We start from the raw sequence: 20,753 nt of genomic DNA on the forward strand, positions 1-20,753 counted from the left end.
ATACTGCATCTAGGTCATTACACCTTTTGGGGCACACCAGTATTCACAATCAATTGTTGGAATGAACAAATCAGATAATGAAAAATTATCAAGCTGATTATAAGTCAGTCATAAATTTCCATGTCAATGACTATATAGATTTGTGTGTTTTTTATTGGGTTTTTTTGGCATCACAGAGGAAGCGGGAAACATTGTTTACCGGATATGGTCATTTTATATAGTCAGCTTGCCAAAATTGGCAAAATTGCCCACCATTTTATCTTGTCAAATTTAACTGCGTTATTGCCCTTTGTATCGCCAATGAACGAAATGAGGGTTCTCCTCTTTGATTTCTGCCTGTATCGTGGCGTCGTAAGAAAATACAGCAGACGTTACAGCACTGTAAAAGCGACACCAAGAAATCAACAATATTAAACGAACACTTATTCCTCGGGAAATCGCCATGGGAGAGGATGTCGGGATACAGAAACAGCGTAGAGACTCCAAGTCTTCAAAGATAACACCGTTTATTTCTTAAAAATGAATGCTACATATTGCCAGATAGTTCCTTCTCTAAAGATGTTGTCCCTTCGTTGGAGCTGGTGTTCGTAAAGACACCTTCTATATAAAATGTAATCTGTACAATACTTATTTACATACAAATGAAATCTAACGTCTCTCCCTGATAATAACGTATTTCGTGCCAAGGTACCTACATGTATCTATGACCAACATCATAAACACGAGAACAGTATGTACTTCCTAGATTTCTCACATCACGTATAGCCATCGCACATACTTGGAAGAGTTTCTCAATGCTTGCTGTAAGGAGACTTTGAAAGAACCTGTACCCACGTTCAACGCGACGAACAAGGTTATTCTTTACGTTCGCCTGGCTGGATCATTTTCAACACTTTCGAAGGAAATTGGAGTATATGTATTTTATAAAACAACCCAAGGCAGGTTTTCAATTGGATAATTAACCAATATCTGAAGACCATACTACGGTACGGGTACAGTCCTTTTGATGTTAAATCCAACAACGTTCAAAATATATGGAAAACATTCTTAATCTTTCAGGGTTATTACAGATCTCCTTGTCTATTTTGCAGCTTAAGGAAAACTCATACTTTAACAGTGCAATTACAAGCACTTTTGTTTCACTCTGACAGTGTTTATGACTGCACCATTTGCCAATCAAAACCAGTAAATTTACAATGCCTTCCTCATTTTTTGAGAAAACGTTGTTTGTTACACAGTCAAAAATGATATAATGGTCAAGTAGAACGAAATTTCTGCAAACTACCCGTCTTATAATGCATTTGACTTTTTTATAGCCCAAATCACCTTAGCTAATGAACAGTGTATGTTTTTATGTTCAAGAGAATCAGGTGTAATACGACGCTCAGTATTTAGTGAATCTCTCTTCTTCCAATAAAACAAATACTTGTTACATGGCAATAATCTCTGTAAAAGTTTCCATTGAAACTCCCGTAATTTCGTTTCTCTCGTGAATTTATATATATTCTTCAAGATCATTTCACGGGACTGGTGGGCTACTCTAAGTGACGAGTACCATTTTCTAAGTTTCTCAACACCTACACAATTCTGTGACATCATATTCAAGTACAGGACTTTACAAGTCAATTTTTACCGTGGCAATCAACTGTTTCCCATTCCAGATACAACCTTTCCAATTTCTCGATGATTTATTTAAAAAGTGAAATTTACTACACCATTTCAAAGTTACATCATCTGTTTCTGTGGTGTTGCAACTCGCATTGTACCATGTATTTAAACCCTTCACATAAAAATCGGGACAAAAACAGACAAAATGAATTCTCCAATGTTTTTCAATGGTTATTTAAGAAGACATTGCCTTTCCTTTGTTGTTTGTTCTTTGGGTAGCAGCGAGTCGAAATGAACAGGTTGTTAACAGGTTGAGAATTAAATGGAGCAGCACCTTTGTCACGCATACAAATGCAATTGTTAAAATGAAAACAGTCACATAACGGTATTCTTTTTTTAAACCAACTTTAGCCTATACGATATGTGATACGGTGCACTGCAATGAACAAGTTGAGAATTGAATGGAGCAGTATTTTTGTCAGGAATACAAATGCAATTGTTATTATGTATAATCCCATGGTATTTGGTCACGTGAACGTGTCAATCATTGTCTCGCGCTGTACCGATACCAAGGCAAGTCGACCATCAGCGGACATAGCTTTCACCGTGCTAGCGACAGATAGTATTCAGAGTTATTTAGAATATTTACAAATAGATTTATGAAGTAAATGCAACGACACGATCGAAAAAGTAATTCTCATTCTCAGAGATGCCATGGCTTTCAAAATATCACACAAGTTTACGACCTTTACGAGCGCGAAAGATTCTGTTTGATGACAAACTCATTGCATGTTTGTGCTCACAACGCTGCCGTCATCGGTCTCTCTGCTGGTGTCAAATCGTCAATCCCGATCTCCGACGTCAATGTTTTCGTCTTACGGACTTAGATGTTTGAAGTGACACATATCTCGCGCGTGGATACATCCTAATTTATTATATTACTTGAAGGAAATTCTGTTTTGGGTGTTGTCTGAGTCAACTAAGGGATTCCACAGCGCTACACACAGTTCGACAGCTTGTGTCTTCGCTACAGCCTTACGCCACGCTGCAAGTTTGATTCCGAGCGAGAATTCACTGATTTTTTTGTGCGATGAAAGAAATTTATCGTTGTTAGTCGAATGACTTTATGCTTGTGCCTTCTATGTCTCTTTCCCGAAAATTCTACTGTACTCATTTATTCAGTTGAACTTAGGAGCCTTCAGAAATTACAGGGAGGGTGGGCCGGGGGAACTGGAGGGAGGGGAGAGGGTCACTTTTTAGAAAACAGTTCAAGGGGGAGGGTCACTTTTTATAAACCTATCTTAGGGGGAGGGTCACTTTTGACAGAAGCTGTTTTTATGGTCAAAACTTTGATTGTCCGTGTGATATTTCCTGAATAGGAAATCACCAACAAAATAGGTACACATTATCCACAAGTTTCACAAGCAAAGAAGATGCAGTGGTATCCTACATTAAACACCTTGAAAGGTTAAAACTGATAAAGGGCAAGAGACAAAAAACATGCAAAAGGTGGAAAAGTGTATATTAATTATCAAATGTACATAAATGCAAAGATATTGTCAGTTTTATATTGGAAAAAAATTGTGCATAGTTCTCTCATAGACTACCATAAACAGTAAATCAACTTTTCAGTGAAATTCCAAAATCAAATTTCTTTCACAACCATGGACATAAACCACTCTAGTTTAATCAAAAGCATTAATATAAATAATCAAGCGCACATACATGCACAGATTTACCTAGTTTTTATATTGGAAATAAATTATTTATAGATTCATCACAGACCGCCATGCATAGTGAATTAACATTTCGGTGAAATTCCAAAATCATATTTCTTGCACAACCATGGACTTGTAACCACTCTAGTTTAATCAAGAACAATAATGTAAATAATCAAGCATACATAAATGCACAGATTTATCTAATTTTGTACTGAAAAAAAATATAGATTCATCACAGACCGCCATGCATAGTGAATTAACATTTCGGTGAAATTCCAAAATCAAATTTATTACACAACCATAGACATGTAATAGAACTGGAGGTATAACTACCCCATTTAGTTCGGGGCAGGAGTCACAAGCAAAACAAAAAACTATTTACCGTAAAAAATTGACGTCAAATTAAACTTCATCAGATAGGCTATGCAGGCCAAGATCAATTCGCTGAAAAATCATCATCAATTATTTTAAAGGTTTGTGTGTAGTTATTGAACACAAATTTATTTTTTTATTTTTATTTGGCTTTATTTAATTAGGGTAGCCTGGTAAACTCTAGAGAGAGTTTATCTCCCCCAGGGCCCTCGACCTTACAACAAATATATACAAAACCACAAAAACAATTTTCAAGAGTGAAAATACAAATAACCACATATAACAACTGCCACATTTAACAAGAAAGGCAAGAAAAACTTAAAATTCTGCCCAATATTATTGTAAATAAATTCTTTTAAAAGAGACAAGTGTCTCAGAAGATTTGACTTCTGTTTTCAACTTATTCCATTCCATAGCTCCCTGTACTGATCATGTGTTTTTAAAAACATTCAATTTGGCTCTAGGGATATAAAGCTTATTTTGGGAGCTAGCTCTGGTCACACGGCTATGACACTGACTGACATATTAGAACATTTCCGTCATATACAATGGGGCTATACCTTTCAAGGATTTAAAAACTAAACACATATTTTTGTATAAAATTCTATCAGGTAAAGGCATAATATGTAATGATCTAAAAAGTCCATTGGTCGGATAATTATACTAAGTGCCCATCATAACACGCACAGCGCGTTTCTGTAATTTGAATAACTTGTTTATATTTGCACTAGTTACCCATGCACTACAAATGGGGAAATATATATGCATTATAATATGTTCGTCTAGTACTTAAAGAGGCACTCCCATTTGGTACATTTTTAAAACACATTTTTTTTAATGCCAACGGTCGATATTTGACGTGGCGACTGCGCGCGGATCGTGAGATATCGTAAAAAACATGTCATTTCCCGAGCATATTTTTCACATCCCGAGGTTTTACGATGGTTTCTGATTATGACGCAAAACTCCCCGAAGGTTTGTTGTTTTGCTGATTGACGATATTCTAGGGAGTCCATAAGTTCGAACGACGCAATTTTACCTCCCAATGCGAAGGCTTTATATACAGCATTAGTAATGGTAGATTGGCATCCGCCGCTGTGGTAGCGGCACCACTCCTGAAGCTGTGGGTGGCAAAATGATGAGCGTTGTCTATCCCAGCTCTGCGTAGCAGGTCACGAAGATGGACAGTCAGGGCGTGTCGTGTGAGCCACGCTCCATTGTTAAATTGGAATACTGGCATCTCCGCTACCGCGGCATGGAAACGTCTATATTTAGTATAAGCCCGCAGTGCACAAATTCCTGTGTTCGTGGGTGCAATCCTGATGTGCTGTCCCCGTCGATATGGGTCGGTCTTCGATGCCTTAAGTGAAATTTCTAGGTCTTCAGATATTGTCACATCGCGAGCCAGAAGTGTGCATGTTTTGTCGAAGTCGTGGCTCCCTGGTGCTGTGAATTCACTGACACGGAGAAAGCCGAAGAAAGCCATGGTGAAGGCAGACCATAGCATTAGCTTGTCATGGTTACATAGAGATGCGTGCGCCCGTAAGGCTTCCTTTAGTCTCACAAGTATGTCGATGGTCATGGGCAGTCTGGTGCGTTTTTGGTCTCCTAAGCTCTGGTGTATGCCTTGCATTGTACGTTGTAACCGTATGTGATTGCTGATGTCGTCTTTGAAGCCCATTTCGGTGTGCAGGCGAATTATGACTGCGAGGTAGACCCTGATTGTGGTAAACTTGAGGCCATTACGTGCTAGGTTGGTGATGAAGAGCATTGTCGACTGCAGTGTTACCAGGGTGGGTGTTAGACCGTGTGTGTGACAGAACGCAACATAGTTTGACTGACCAACCTGGTATGTTTTCCTTGTGGAGCCTGCAATGCTGTTATGTATAAAGGCCTTGGCATGTGACTCTAGTTGGAGGACAGCAGAATTTACGGTTGGAGGTGACTTGGAACGCTGAATGGGTCTTGGTCTGCCATTGGTGCAAGCTGCCTGAATTTCCTCATCTGCAAACGAGAAAGTGAATCAGCTATTGTGTTATCTGTGCCTCTTATGTGAGCAAGCATGATATGAAAGTTCTCTTTGGCGGCTGTGAAGAAGATAGCTCTGATCAAAAATGCATTATTCGTGGGCAGCGCGATGAGCCTTCTTTCCAGATGCTGACCACTGATGTATTATCGCAATGGAAGTGAATTCTCCGTCCATGCCACAATTGGCCCCAAATTGAACAGGCAAGCATGATTGGGTACATCTCTTGCCATTCAATTGAAGCACTGAAGTCGTCAGGCCAGGTGAAATGGAACCAATGACCTTTGTAGTATGCACCACAGCCGATTGACCCAGCAGCATCTGTGAACAGTTCGAGGTCTGAGGATGCAGACCACTCTGTATCAAGGAAGGATGCTGAGCCATTCCAAGTGGGAAGAAAATCGAGCCACCATTGGACATCGAGGCGGAAGTCATCTGACAGGGTGATGATGTCATTGGTGCATTTGACGGTCGTGCTGAGATCCATCATATGGCGTATGAAGATTCTGCCAGCTGGAATACATTTGCATGCAAAGGAGAGAGTTCCTATGAAAGATAGAAGTTGGCGTGTCGTGCAGCTTTGTTGCTGTATCCATGTTGGCAAGGCTTGCATCAGATCGGTGAGCTTGTCATTAGGAAGTCGCATGACCATTTTGATTGTGTCGAGTTCGATGCCCAGGAAAATGATGATCAGTGATGGGCCTTTGATCTTCTCTGGGGCGGTTGGGACGCCAAGGTCGTGACAGACTGATACCATTGTGTTTAAGAGTTGCTGGCATTTATCGGGGCGTGGAGGTCCTGCGCCGAAGTAGTCATCGAGATAGTGTAGTAGATCTTCAGTATCAGCTCTCCGGCTGATGATCCAGTGGATGGCATCTGCTATCTGATTGAACAGGAAAGGTGCCGATCTAAGACCGAATGGCAGAACTCGGTCAAAGAAGTAGTGATCCAACCATTTGAAACCAAGCAGGTGCCAGTCTTCTTTTTGGACAGGACAGAGGCGGAAGGAATACCTGATGTCGACCTTTGTCGTTAAAGTTCCTTTGCCGTACTTCTGTATTATTGCAACAGCATTGTCGACCCTGGCGTAGGAGAGCGTATAGTCTTCTTTACAGATGTGGGTTTTGACACTGTCTGTGTTAGGTCGGGATAAGTCCATAATAATACGATGTCCCCCAGACTTTTTTATGTCGAAGGCCGAGGGAGTTGATGACAAAGTCTGGAAGTAGGGGGGGCTGGTGAAAGGTCCGACTGTGTGGCCAAGCGAGACTTCTTTTAGGATTACTTTGGTGACGATGTCTGGGTTGCTGAGTGCCGACCGTACATTTGGTGTGAAACGGGAGAGATGGTGACCTTTGAATCCCAGGTTTGCGCCATGGCTGATACTTTGCAAGACACATGAAACAAATTCCTTGTCGGGGTGGTGGTGTAGTTCTGCTGCAAATCTATGGAGCTGCAGTGGGGTTGTTGGTTGGAGTGACACGGTCAGCCCTGGCTTGCATGTTATGCCCTCGAAAGGGCTGTGGTTGAAAGGGCTGGTCTTGCTGTTGTTTTGAACCAGAGTTTTGGTGGGATGATGCACCATGGTCAGTGGCAGAGCAAATGGAACATGTGTGAATGCAACCATGTGCACATGGACTTTTGCAGTTCCCTTGGTTGAACTGTCGACATACCTGGGTGCTTGTTGTTGGCGCAATGTTGTTGTGTAGCTGTAGGCGTGGCATGGAGTTGTCCCAGTAATATTGGTTGGCAGCATTGGTGTGACATTCAGATTTTAAGTGACCTCATTGGCCGCAGGCGAAGCATTTTGGAATCAGCAGATGTGGATGCTGCTGAAAGCATGTAAAGTCTAGTTTATGGTCTGGTACACTCCAAATGTGCTGGTCAGGATATCTGGCCTTGTTAAGACGGAAGGCTTTATCGTACCCTAACCATGCCTCAGGCTTGTAGATGCCTTGGATGCTATGAATTTGTAGTAACTGCATAGGTGGACAGCTTCGTGAGGGAAGAAGTATGAACTGTAGGCTTGGAATGTTGCAAAGCACTGTGACCATGACTCAAAACTGTCGATATTCTTCCGTTTTATGTGGGTTGTGAAGGTGGCCACGCCAGGAGTGTCCGGGTCGAAGGAGACTTGTGTTTTGGTGGTCTGAGGAGAGGATGGGAGGAGGGTGTCGGGGTGTAAATCAGCTAGTTCAATGAACTTACCAGGGTTGGCGAGTGCTGTTAGCGTTGACTGGTCGACGTACAGAAGGTTCAGGTGTGATGGTGGAATTGGTGTGGACTTTTGTACTGGCGGTGGTTGTACGTTGGCGGTGATGACGTTGAGCTCACTCGGAACATTGTTAACCATGGAGGCCGCCATGTTTGTGCTGGCGCTGCCAACGGCCTGCTGGTTGACTTCCTGTTGATGAAACGTGGCAGAAGCTGGATCAAGTGTGGTCTGGTAGTGAGTGTGTCGATGACGTCGTCGTTAATCCGGCGGCGAAGAGTCATCGTTGGTTTGATATGCTGCCAAAAGTGATTGGTTGCGTTGAGTTGGTGAGATGTGCCGATTAGTTCCGGCGATAATACCTCTTGGTGGGCGTTGATGGCCTGGCCCGTCGTGTGTCGAGTGAACGCATCGGTGGTATGGTTTGAACTTGGAGCTGAAGTGGTGTTACCGGATCCGACGCAGATGACGTCCTTGGCGGTTGACCCCTGCGTAGCCTGCAGTGACGCTACCGCGGCGGCGATTTCAGACTGGATGAGTTGGCTGATGTATTCGGGAAGGGTTGCACCATCATTGTTATTCGGAGTGGATCGACGTCAAGACTGTCGTGAAGCCTGAGTCTTCTTGGCCTTCGGAGTTGTAACGAAGCGTGCAGGTACACGCTTGGTGTGAGAGGATGGACGGCGAGCGTTTTTAGTTTTGCCCATGCTTCCTTTGAAGGTGAGGAATGCAGCGAAACAAAGACACTGGCAGTGTGGAACTTGGAGCGAGTTCAGAAAGCAAAGCTCAGTGTGGCAGCTAGCACGTGAATGCTCAGTTTTGGAATGAACGACAACAGGAAACCTCGGTGAATACATTTGCATGTAATAAAGCGTAAGGGATTAGTGACTATGATTCAATGTCCACTGTAAAAGTGCAAAGCTGAAACATAAACACGGCAAAAGGACACTGGTGAAGCCACACAAAAAAATGACATGTGTACAGCGTCCCTTCCTTCATTAATACAGATTACATAGCTAGGAAAAATGTAATCATTATACTAAGAGTGATGCTGAATGATCAGCAAACTAGAACACTTACTGTATAAATTTTTGAATGCACTTACAGTGGTCAGTAAGAATTAGGTGTTCAGATTTAGAACATACAGTATTTATATTTAGAACGCATTACCATTGTTGAAAGATTGCATGAAATAGAACACTATTTACGCATCAGCATTCTGTAATAAGTTTTAAACACAAGCTAGGCGCATGTGCAGACCAATAGAATAGAATATATGTGTTCTGGAAAGCAGAATATTTCTCTCTCTCTCTCTCTCTCTCTCTCTCTCTCTCTCTCTCTCTCTCTCTCTCTCTCTCTCTCTCTCTCTCATTTAAGGTAATAGATAATATCAAATGCTGTTTCCAATACAGAAAAACTACATACAATACCAATACAGCATATAAGATCGTTAGCACGGTTCACTGAAAAGTTTAATATCACTCAGTATCACCAATGCAGCCTTAGGACATATCTTAAGAAGACAATTATTTAAACTTTCACATCTGTTATCATTTAGGGTATGTGGCACTCTCTGCCTTTGCTCAAGATATCACCCATTCCAACTTTTCCCCACAAAGAAACTTGCCAGCTTTGGATTATAACACATACATAATACTATTGTTCTCGATATTTATCTACAAATGTTAGATCAGCCAAATGTTTTGACATCTTTGACGAAACGCGTGTGTGATTGGCTAAAATGGCTGTTCTGAGCATTTTTAGTTACCCCTAGGCCTATGTACTGGTCAGACATCATGTTGCCCAGTAGTTCTAAACATAGACAGTAGAGGGGGAAGTCCCCCTCTACTGTTTATGTTCTGAACTGAACTACGAAAAGCTGTTAAAAGCTGTTAAAAGCTGAGACGCCATGCCGAGATCCTGCTCACGAGTTCTAACATAGGCGTAGATTTAGACCACACGCTACAAGACGGCAAACCTAAGAACTTCCCTTGTGGACGTCATTTTGTTCACTTGTACTTTTAGCATGAGGTACCAACTTGTACGTGGTGTTAGTATTTTACTGTTAACTGGAATAATCGCCACGGCCAATCAAGACTTTATATAAAACAGCCAAACAAAGTATATAATATACACTGACAATGTATACAATATCATACACAAAACGCTATCAACGAAGATATGAACGGTGTGTTGAGTTGTTTTCCTTTATTACATAACAATAAATACGATAAATGAAATGCGGTGCCTTCTGTCTACATATTCCACATAACTGAACTGAAACGGTCGATGTAACACAGATGTAGTAACAAATGATTCTCCATCAAAACAAGATTTCAAGAGAAATTGAAACAAAATGACACCACAATAATACACGAGGGCTGTTCAGCACATATTTATAATATGCAATTGGATTAGTTCCAATGGTTTATATATTCTTTTTGTTCAGCTATATGGGAATTAAAAGGGAAAAGGTTCCAGTCTGCGTATCCTTAAAAAACAACCAGATATGAACTGAATATGCCCACGTGTTTTACAACAGGTTCATTAATAGTTGTACGCTTCACAGAACAATGAGATATATGTTATCACAATATGTAGCAGATTTTTTCAACTTCGCACAGTATTCTCATAGTTTAATCACTAATTGCAAAACTTTATTTAATATGCAAATGAGCTGTTAATGAACTTGACACTGCTCAATGCTTTATTGGACAATTAGATATCCATCAGATCAACATTTGTAGCACGTTTTATTGAATTTAATGCTGTAATTTTAGAGTAATGTCACTAATTACAAAGTTCATTAAATATGCAAATAAACCCTAAATTAACTTGACACTGTTCAATGATTCATAGCACAATTAAATATTTATCAAATCAATATCTGCAGCACATTTTACAAAATTTTGGTGCCGAAATTTCAGAGTTATAGATCTAATTACAAAGTTTATTAAATATGCAAATGAACCCTTAATTAACTTTACACTACTAAATGCTTTACAATACAGTTAGATATCTGTTGTATCAGTATGTGCAGCAGTTTTCATCACATTTGATGCAGTAATTTCGGAGTTATATGACTAATTATAAGACTTCATGAAATATGCAAATGAGCTAATTATTAACTTGACACTGCTCAATGCTCCTCACTACAATTGGATATTTATCAGATCAACATCTTTAGCAAGTTTCATCAAATTGAACGCTGCAATTTTAGAGTAATATCACTAATTACAAAGTTCATTAAATATGCAAATGAACCCTTAATTAACTTCACACAACTAAATGTTTTACACCACAATTAGATATCTGTCAGATCAGTATCTGCAGCAGATTTCATCACATTTGGTGTAGTTATTTTGGAGTTATATGACTAATTACAAAACTTCATAAAATATGCAAATGAGCTATTTGTCAACTTGACACTGCCAAATGCTTCTCAGTACAATTAGATATTTATCAAAACAATATCTGTACCCAATTTCACTGACTTGGGTTCCGTAATTTCAGAGTTATATACCTAATTACAAAGTTCATTAAATTTGCAAATCAACCCTTAATTAATTTCACACTGCTAAATGCTTTACACTACAGTTAGATATCAGTCGGATCAGTATCTGCAGCAGATTTCGTCACATTTGGTGAAGTTATATCGGAGTTATATGACTAATTACAAACCTTCATAAAATATGCAAATGAGCTATTTGTTAATTTGACAGTGCCTAATGCTTCTAAGTATAATTAGATATATATCAGATCAATATTTGTTGCAAGTATCATCAAGTTTGGTGCTGGAATTTCAGAGTTATCTCACTATAACAAAAGTTCATTAAATATGCAACTGAGAAGATAATTGACACGACACTCACAGTATCATCATCATGTTCTTAGATTGTCATCTGTGAAAAGTTTCATGAAATTTTGTGCAGTATTTATTGATAAATGTCTACACTGTCATTACTGTGTCCATAGGGAAACCATTGTACGGAAAAAAACGAGATTGGATAACTTCATTAATATGCAAGCTACACAAACCAAAATCTAATCAGTTCTTGCAAGTAGCATATGGTACCTGTGTACCAAATCTGACCTGAATCCGTTCTGGCGTTTTTGAGTTATCGTTTAAACAGACAGACAGACACAAACACACACACACACACTAACACACACACACACACACACACACACACACACACTCACACACACACACACACACACACTCACGGACAGACAGACAGACAGACATCGCTATGACATTAGCCCGCGTGTTTACACACATGAGCTAAAAAATCAATTGCAAAACAAATTCAGATATTTATCTCCATAACGTGAGCATTATTCGTATTTACTACATAATATTTTGAATATAACCAGATATGAACTGAATATGCTCACGTGTTTTACAACAGGTTCATTAATAGTAGTGCGCTTCACAGAATAATGAGATATATGTTATCACTATATGTAGCAGGTTTATTTCAACTTCCCACAGTACTCTCAGAGTTTAATCACTAACTACAAAACTTTATTTAATATGCAAATGAGCTGTTCATTAATTTGACACTGCTCAGTAATTCATGACACAATTAGATATCCATCAGATCAACATTTGTAGCACGTTTTATTGAATTTAATGCTGTAATTTTAGAGTAATGTCACTAATTACAAAGTTCATTAAATATGCAAATAAACCTAAATTAACTTGACACTGTTCAATGATTCATAGCACAATTAAATATTTATCAAATCAATATCTGTAGCACGTTTCACAAAATTTTGGTGCCGAAATTTCAGAGCTATATACCTAATTACAAAGTTTATCAAATATGCAAATGAACCCTTAATTAACTTTACACTACTAAATGCTTTACAATACAGTTAGATATCTGTTGTATCAGTATGTGCAGCAGTTTTCATCACATTTGATGCAGTAATTTCGGAGTTATATGACTAATTATAAGACTTCATGAAATATGCAAATGAGCTAATTATTAACTTGACACTGCTCAATGCTTCTCACTACAATTGGATATTTATCAGATCAACATCTGTAGCAAGTTTCATCACATTTAACGCTGTAATTTTGGAGTAATATCACTAATTACAAAATTCATTAAATATGCAAATGAACCCTTAATTAACTTCACACAACTAAATGCTCTACACAACAATTAGATATCTGTCAGATCAGTATCTGCAGCAGATTTCATCACATTTGGTGCAGTTATTTTGGAGTTATATGACTAATTACAAAACTTCATAAATGTGCAAATGACCTATTTGTTAACTTGACACTGCCAAATGCTTCTCAGTACAATTAGATATTTATCAAAACAATATCTGTACCCAATTTCAGTGACTTGGGTTCCGTAATTTCAGAGTTATATACCTAATTACAGAGTTCATTAAATATGCAAATCAGCCCTTAATTAATTTCACACTGCTAAATGCTTTACACTACAGTTAGATATCAGTCGGATCAGTATCTGCAGCAGATTTCATCACATTTGGTGAAGTTATATTAGAGTTATATGACTAATTACAAAGCTTCATAAAATATGCAAATGAGCTATTTATTAACTTGACACTGCCTAATGCTTCTAAGTATAATTTGATATATATTAGATCAATATTTGTTGCAAGTATCATCAAGTTTGGTGCTGGAATTTCAGAGTTATCTCACTAATAACAAAACTTCAGTAAATATGCAAATGAGAAGATAATTGACATGACACTCACATTATCATCATAATGTTCTTAGATTGTCATCTGTGAAAAGTTTCATGAAATTTTGTGCAGTATTTATTTATATATGTCTACACTGTCATTACCGTCTTCATAGGGAAACCATTGTAAGGAAAAAAACGAGATTGCATAACTTCATTAATATGCAAGCCACACAAACTAAAATCTAATCAGTTCTTGCAAGTAGCATATGGTACCTGTGTACCAAATCTGACCTGAATCCATTCAGGTGTTTTTGAGTTATCGTGTAAACAGACAGACAGACAGACAGACACACACACACACACACACACACACACACACACACACACACACACACTAACACACACACACACACACACACACGGACAGACAGACAGACATCGCTATGACATTAGCCCACGTGTTTACACACGTGAGCTAAAAACGACTCAAGATGTTTACAATTTAATTAGAAATATTCAATAAGAATATTTTGAATACACGTTTGGAGTTCATAGTTCTTTTCTACATGCAAATACCTATCATTTAACAGTTAACAATGATTTTCCTAATTTTAAATCACATTTATGCAAATTGGATACCCATGTGAATTTTGCAAATTAGGGGGTTATGGCTCTACTTGGCAGCTCCACATCGTCAATTTTCTTGAAGTAAAGATAATAAGCTTTCAAATGATGTGTGATGTGGCTTAATGTAAGGTGGGTACATTAAGTGTGAAAAATAGGTGAGCCTGCTGCTCGCCTACTATGTTAATTTTAATACAAATTGATCAACTTGGCTTTTCCTGAAACAACTTAGATTTGCGACCCACTAAGACTATATTTTAGGAAAATGTAAAAAATCTTGGTTAGATAGTTTTGGCTTTTAATTTTTGTAATTCCTTTCTTGTTTGAACTCATTTTCATATGTCTTGAGTCAATACATTAATAACTCAGAAAAACTGTCATAGATCCAAATTACATGTACACTTTATCTTGTTAGTAATTATGTATGTTTCACACAATCTTTCTAGACTTGGTTACACTTTGCTACACCAAGTTTGTTAACTATGCTACAAGATTAGTGTCTCTCTGGCGAGTAAAAAGTGACCATCTTACATCCCCAACATCTTGCTAAACTAGCTACGTTCGCAACACCCCCTTCTCAAATTTTCACAAAATTTTTCTACACTTCGCTACACGTTCTTACCTACGATGCAAGATGGGTGTCCCTCTAGCGTTAAAAGGTGACCATCTTATAGCCCCCAACAACTTGCTACACTTCAATATGTTCGCAACACCCATTTCTCAAATTTTTACAAAATGTTATTTCTCGTCTTACACTTAGCTACACGTTCTTAACTACGATACAAGATTGTTGTCCCTCTGGCGAGTAAAAAGTGACCATCTTACAGCCCCCAACACCTTGCTAGACTTCGCTATGTTCGCAACACCCCCTTCTCAAATTTTCACAATGTTTTTCTATACTTGGTTACACTACGCTTCACTAAGATTGTTAACTATGCTACAAGATTAGTGTCTCTTTGGCGAGTAAAAAAGTGACCATCTTACAGCCAAAACACCTCGCTACACTTCGCTACGTTTGCAACACCCCATTCTCAAATTTTCATAAAAATATTTCTAGACTTGGTTACCCTTCGCTACACTAAGTTTGTTAACTATGCTACATGATTATGTCTCTCTGGCGAGTAAAAGGTGACCATTTTACTGCCCAAACACCTCGCAAAGTTCGCAACACCCCCTTGTCAAATTTTCACAAAATAGTTTTAGACTTGGTTACACTTTGCAAAACGTTCTTATATACACTACAATGTTGGTGTCCTCTCTAGCGAGTAAAAAGTGATCATCTTACATCCCTAACACCTTGCTAAACTACGCTACGTTTGCAACATCCCCTTCTCAAATTTTCACAAAATTTTTCTACACCTCGCTACACGTTCTTAACTAAGATACAAGATTGGTGTCCCTCTGGCGAGTAAAAAGTGACCATCTAACAGCCCCAACACCTTGCTACACTTCGCTACCTGGGCAACACCAACTTTTCAAATTTTCACACAATCTTTCTAGACTTGGTTACACTTTGCTACACCAAGTTTGTTAACTATGCTACAAGATTGTTGTATCTCTGGCGAGTAAAAAGTGACCATCTTACATCCCCAACATCTTGCTAAACTACGCTACGTTCGCAACACCCCTTCTCAAATTTTCACAAAATTTTTCTACACTTCGCTACACGTTCTTACCTACGATGCAAGATGGGTGTCCCTCTAGCGTTAAAAGGTGACCATCTTATAGCCCCAACAACTTGCTACACTTCAATATGTTCGCAACACCCATTTCTCATTTTTTACAAAATGTTATTTCTCGTCTTAAACTTCGCTACACATTCTTAACTACGATACAAGAGTAAAAAGTGACCATCTTATAGCCCCAACACCTTGCTAGACTTCGCTATGTTCGCAACACCCCCTTCTCAAATTTTCACAATTTTTTTCTAGACTTGGTTACACTACGCTACACTAAGATTGTTAACTATGCTACAAGACTAGTGTCTCTTTGGCGAGTAAAAAAGTGACCATCTTACAGCCCAAAACACCTCGCTACACTTCGCTACGTTCGCAACACCCCATTCTCAAATTTTCATAAAAATATTTCTAGACTTGGTTACACTTCGCTACACTAAGTTTGTTAACTATGCTACATGATTGTGTCTCTCTGGCGAGTAAAAGGTGACCATTTTACTGCCCAAACACCTCGCAAAGTTTGCAACACCCCTTGTCAAATTTTCACAAAATAGTTTTAGACTTGGTTACACTTTGCAAAACGTTCTTATATACACTACAATGTTGGTGTCCTCTCTAGCGAGTAAAAAGTGATCATCTTACATCCCTAACACCTTGCTAAACTACGCTACGTTGCAACATCCCCTTCTCAAATTTTCACAAAATTTTTCTACACCTCGCTACACGTTCTTAACTAAGATACAAGATTGGTGTCCCTCTGGCGAGTAAAAAGTGACCATCTAACAGCCCCAACACCTTGCTACACTTCGCTACCTGGGCAACACCAACTTTTCAAATTTTCACACAATCTTTCTAGACTTGGTTACACTTTGCTACACCAAGTTTGTTAACTATGCTACAAGATTGTTGTCTCTCTGGCGAGTAAAAAGTGACCATCTTACATCCCCAACATCTTGCTAAACTACGCTACGTTCGCAACACCCCCTTCTCAAATTTTCACAAAATTTTCTACACTTCGCTACACGTTCTTACCTACGATGCAAGATGGGTGTCCCTCTAGCGTTAAAAGGTGACCATCTTATAGCCCCCAACAACTTGCTACACTTCAATATGTTCGCAACACCCATTTCTCAAATTTTTACAAAATGTTATTTCTCGTCTTAAACTTCGCTACACGTTCTTAACTACGATACAAGATTGTTGTCCCTCTGGCGAGTAAAAAGTGACCATCTTATAGCCCCAACACCTTGCTAGACTATGTTCGCAACACCCCATTCTCAAATTTTCACAATTTTTTTCTAGACTTGGTTACACTACGCTACACTAAGATTGTTAACTATGCTACAAGACTAGTGTCTCTTTGGCGAGTAAAAAAGTGACCATCTTACAGCCCAAAAACCTCGCTACACTTCGCTACGTTCGCAACACCCCATTCTCAAATTTTCATAAAAATATTTCTAGACTTGGTTACACTTCGCTACACTAAGTTTGTTAACTATGCTACATGATTGTGTCTCTCTGGCGAGTAAAAAGTGACCATTTTACTGCCCAAACACCTCGCAAAGTTCGCAACACCCCCTTGTCAAATTTTCACAAAATAGTTTTAGACTTGGTTACACTTTGCAAAACGTTCTTATATACACTACAATGTTGGTGTCCTCTCTAGCGAGTAAAAAGTGATCATCTTACATCCCTAACACCTTGCTAAACTACGCTACGTTTGCAACATCCCCTTCTCAAATTTTCACAAAATTTTTCTACACCTCGCTACACGTTCTTAACTAAGATACAAGATTGGTGTCCCTCTGGCGAGTAAAAAGTGACCATCTAACAGCCCCAACACCTTGCTACACTTCGCTACCTGGGCAACACCAACTTTTCAAATTTTCACACAATCTTTCTAGACTTGGTTACACTTTGCTACACCAAGTTTGTTAACTATGCTACAAGATTGTTGTCTCTCTGGCGAGTAAAAAGTGACCATCTTACATCCCCAACATCTTGCTAAACTACGCTACGTTCGCAACACCCCCTTCTCAAATTTTCACAAAATTTTTCTACACTTCGCTACACGTTCTTACCTACGATGCAAGATGGGTGTCCCTCTAGCGTTAAAAGGTGACCATCTTATAGCCCCCAACAACTTGCTACACTTCAATATGTTCGCAACACCCATTTCTCAAATTTTTACAAAATGTTATTTCTCGTCTTAAACTTCGCTACACATTCTTAACTACGATACAAGAGTAAAAAGTGACCATCTTATAGCCCCAACACCTTGCTAGACTTCGCTATGTTCGCAACACCCCCTTCTCAAATTTTCACAATTTTTTTCTAGACTTGGTTACACTACGCTACACTAAGATTGTTAACTATGCTACAAGACTAGTGTCTCTTTGGCGAGTAAAAAGTGACCATCTTACAGCCCAAACACCTCGCTACACTTCGCTACGTTCGCAACACCCCATTCTCAAATTTTCACAAAATATTTCTAGACTTGGTTACACTTCGCTACACTAAGTTTGTTAACTATGCTACATGATTGTGTCTCTCTGGCGAGTAAAAGGTGACCATTTTACTGCCCAAACACCTCGCAAAGTTCGCAACACCCCCTTGTCAAATTTTCACAAAATAGTTTTAGACTTGGTTACACTTTGCAAAACGTTCTTATATACACTACAATGTTGGTGTCCTCTCTAGCGAGTAAAAAGTGATCATCTTACATCCCTAACACCTTGCTAAACTACGCTACGTTTGCAACATCCCCTTCTCAAATTTTCACAAAATTTTTCTACACCTCGCTACACGTTCTTAACTAAGATACAAGATTGGTGTCCCTCTGGCGAGTAAAAAGTGACCATCTAACAGCCCCAACACCTTGCTACACTTCGCTACCTGGGCAACACCAACTTTTCAAATTTTCACACAATCTTTCTAGACTTGGTTACACTTTGCTACACCAAGTTTGTTAACTATGCTACAAGATTGTTGTCTCTCTGGCGAGTAAAAAGTGACCATCTTACATCCCCAACATCTTGCTAAACTACGCTACGTTCGCAACACCCCCTTCTCAAATTTTCACAAAATTTTTCTACACTTCGCTACACGTTCTTACCTACGATGCAAGATGGGTGTCCCTCTAGCGTTAAAAGGTGACCATCTTATAGCCCCCAACAACTTGCTACACTTCAATATGTTCGCAACACCCATTTCTCAAATTTTTACAAAATGTTATTTCTCGTCTTACACTTCGCTACACATTCTTAACTACGATACAAGAGTAAAAGTGACCATCTTATAGCCCCAACACCTTGCTAGACTTCACTATGTTCGCAACACCCCCTTCTCAAATTTTCACAATTTTTTTCTATACTTGGTTACACTACGCTACACTAAGATTGTTAACTATGCTACAAGACTAGTGTCTCTTTGGCGAGAAAAAGTGTGACGATAAAGTGACCATCTTACAGCCCAAAACACCTCGCTACACTTCGCTACGTTCGCAACACCCCATTCTCAAATTTTCATAAAAATATTCTAGACTTGGTTACACTTCGCTACACTAAGTTTGTTAACTATGCTACATGATTGTGTCTCTCTGGCGAGTAAAAAGTGACCATTTTACTGCCCAAACACCTCGCAAAGTTCGCAACACCCCCTTGTCAAATTTTCACAAAATAGTTTTAGACTTGGTTACACTTTGCAAAACGTTCTTATATACACTACAATGTTGGTGTCCTCTCTAGCGAGTAAAAAGTGATCATCTTACATCCCTAACACCTTGCTAAACTACGCTACGTTTGCAACATCCCCTTCTCAAATTTCACAAAATTTTTCTACACCTCGCTACACGTTCTTAACTAAGATACAAGATTGGTGTCCCTCTGGCGAGTAAAAAGTGACCATCTAACAGCCCCAACACCTTGCTACACTTCGCTACCTGGGCAACACCAACTTTTCAAATTTTCACACAATCTTTCTAGACTTGGTTACACTTTGCTACACCAAGTTTGTTAACTATGCTACAAGATTGTTGTCTCTCTGGCGAGTAAAAAGTGACCATCTTACATCCCCAACATCTTGCTAAACTACGCTACGTTCGCAACACCCCCTTCTCAAATTTTCACAAAATTTTTCTACACTTCGCTACACGTTCTTACCTACGATGCAAGATGGGTGTCCCTCTAGCGTTAAAAGGTGACCATCTTATAGCCCCCAACAACTTGCTACACTTCAATATGTTCGCAACACCCATTTCTCAAATTTTTACAAAATGTTATTTCTCGTCTTAAACTTCGCTACACGTTCTTAACTACGATACAAGATTGTTGTCCCTCTGGCGAGTAAAAAGTGACCATCTTATAGCCCCAACACCTTGCTAGACTATGTTCGCAACACCCCATTCTCAAATTTTCACAATTTTTTTCTAGACTTGGTTACACTACGCTACACTAAGATTGTTAACTATGCTACAAGATTAGTGTCTCTTTGGCGAGTAAAAAAGTGACCATCTTACAGCCCAAAACACCTCGCTACACTTCGCTACGTTCGCAACACCCCATTCTCAAATTTTCATAAAATATTTCTAGACTTGGTTACACTTCGCTACACTAAGTTTGTTAACTATGCTACATGATTGTGTCTCTCTGGCGAGTAAAAGTGACCATTTTACTGCCCAAACACCTCGCAAAGTTCGCAACACCCCCTTGTCAAATTTTCACAAAATAGTTTAGACTTGGTTACACTTTGCAAAACGTTCTTATATACACTACAATGTTGGTGTCCTCTCTAGCGAGTAAAAAGTGATCATCTTACATCCCTAACACCTTGCTAAACTACGCT

The 20,753-nt window shown here is 39.0% G+C and overlaps 1 protein-coding gene across 2 annotated transcripts in view; it reads right to left on the reverse strand.

The window, feature by feature from the left end:
• Positions 1-489: 489 nt before the first annotated feature.
• The window catches only part of LOC139133416 (cytochrome P450 1A5-like), a 52,607-nt gene continuing 32,343 nt past the window's right edge, over positions 490-20,753 (reverse strand). For both annotated transcript variants that reach the window (XM_070700003.1, XM_070700002.1), the window contains exon 8: positions 490-5,705. In XM_070700003.1, the coding sequence (XP_070556104.1) occupies positions 4,705-5,705 (1,001 nt within the window). In that variant the 3' untranslated portion in view covers positions 490-4,704. The remainder of the gene's footprint in view (positions 5,706-20,753) is intronic.

Source organism: Ptychodera flava, chromosome 5, assembly GCF_041260155.1.
Source record: "Ptychodera flava strain L36383 chromosome 5, AS_Pfla_20210202, whole genome shotgun sequence".
NCBI lineage: Eukaryota > Metazoa > Hemichordata > Enteropneusta > Ptychoderidae > Ptychodera > Ptychodera flava.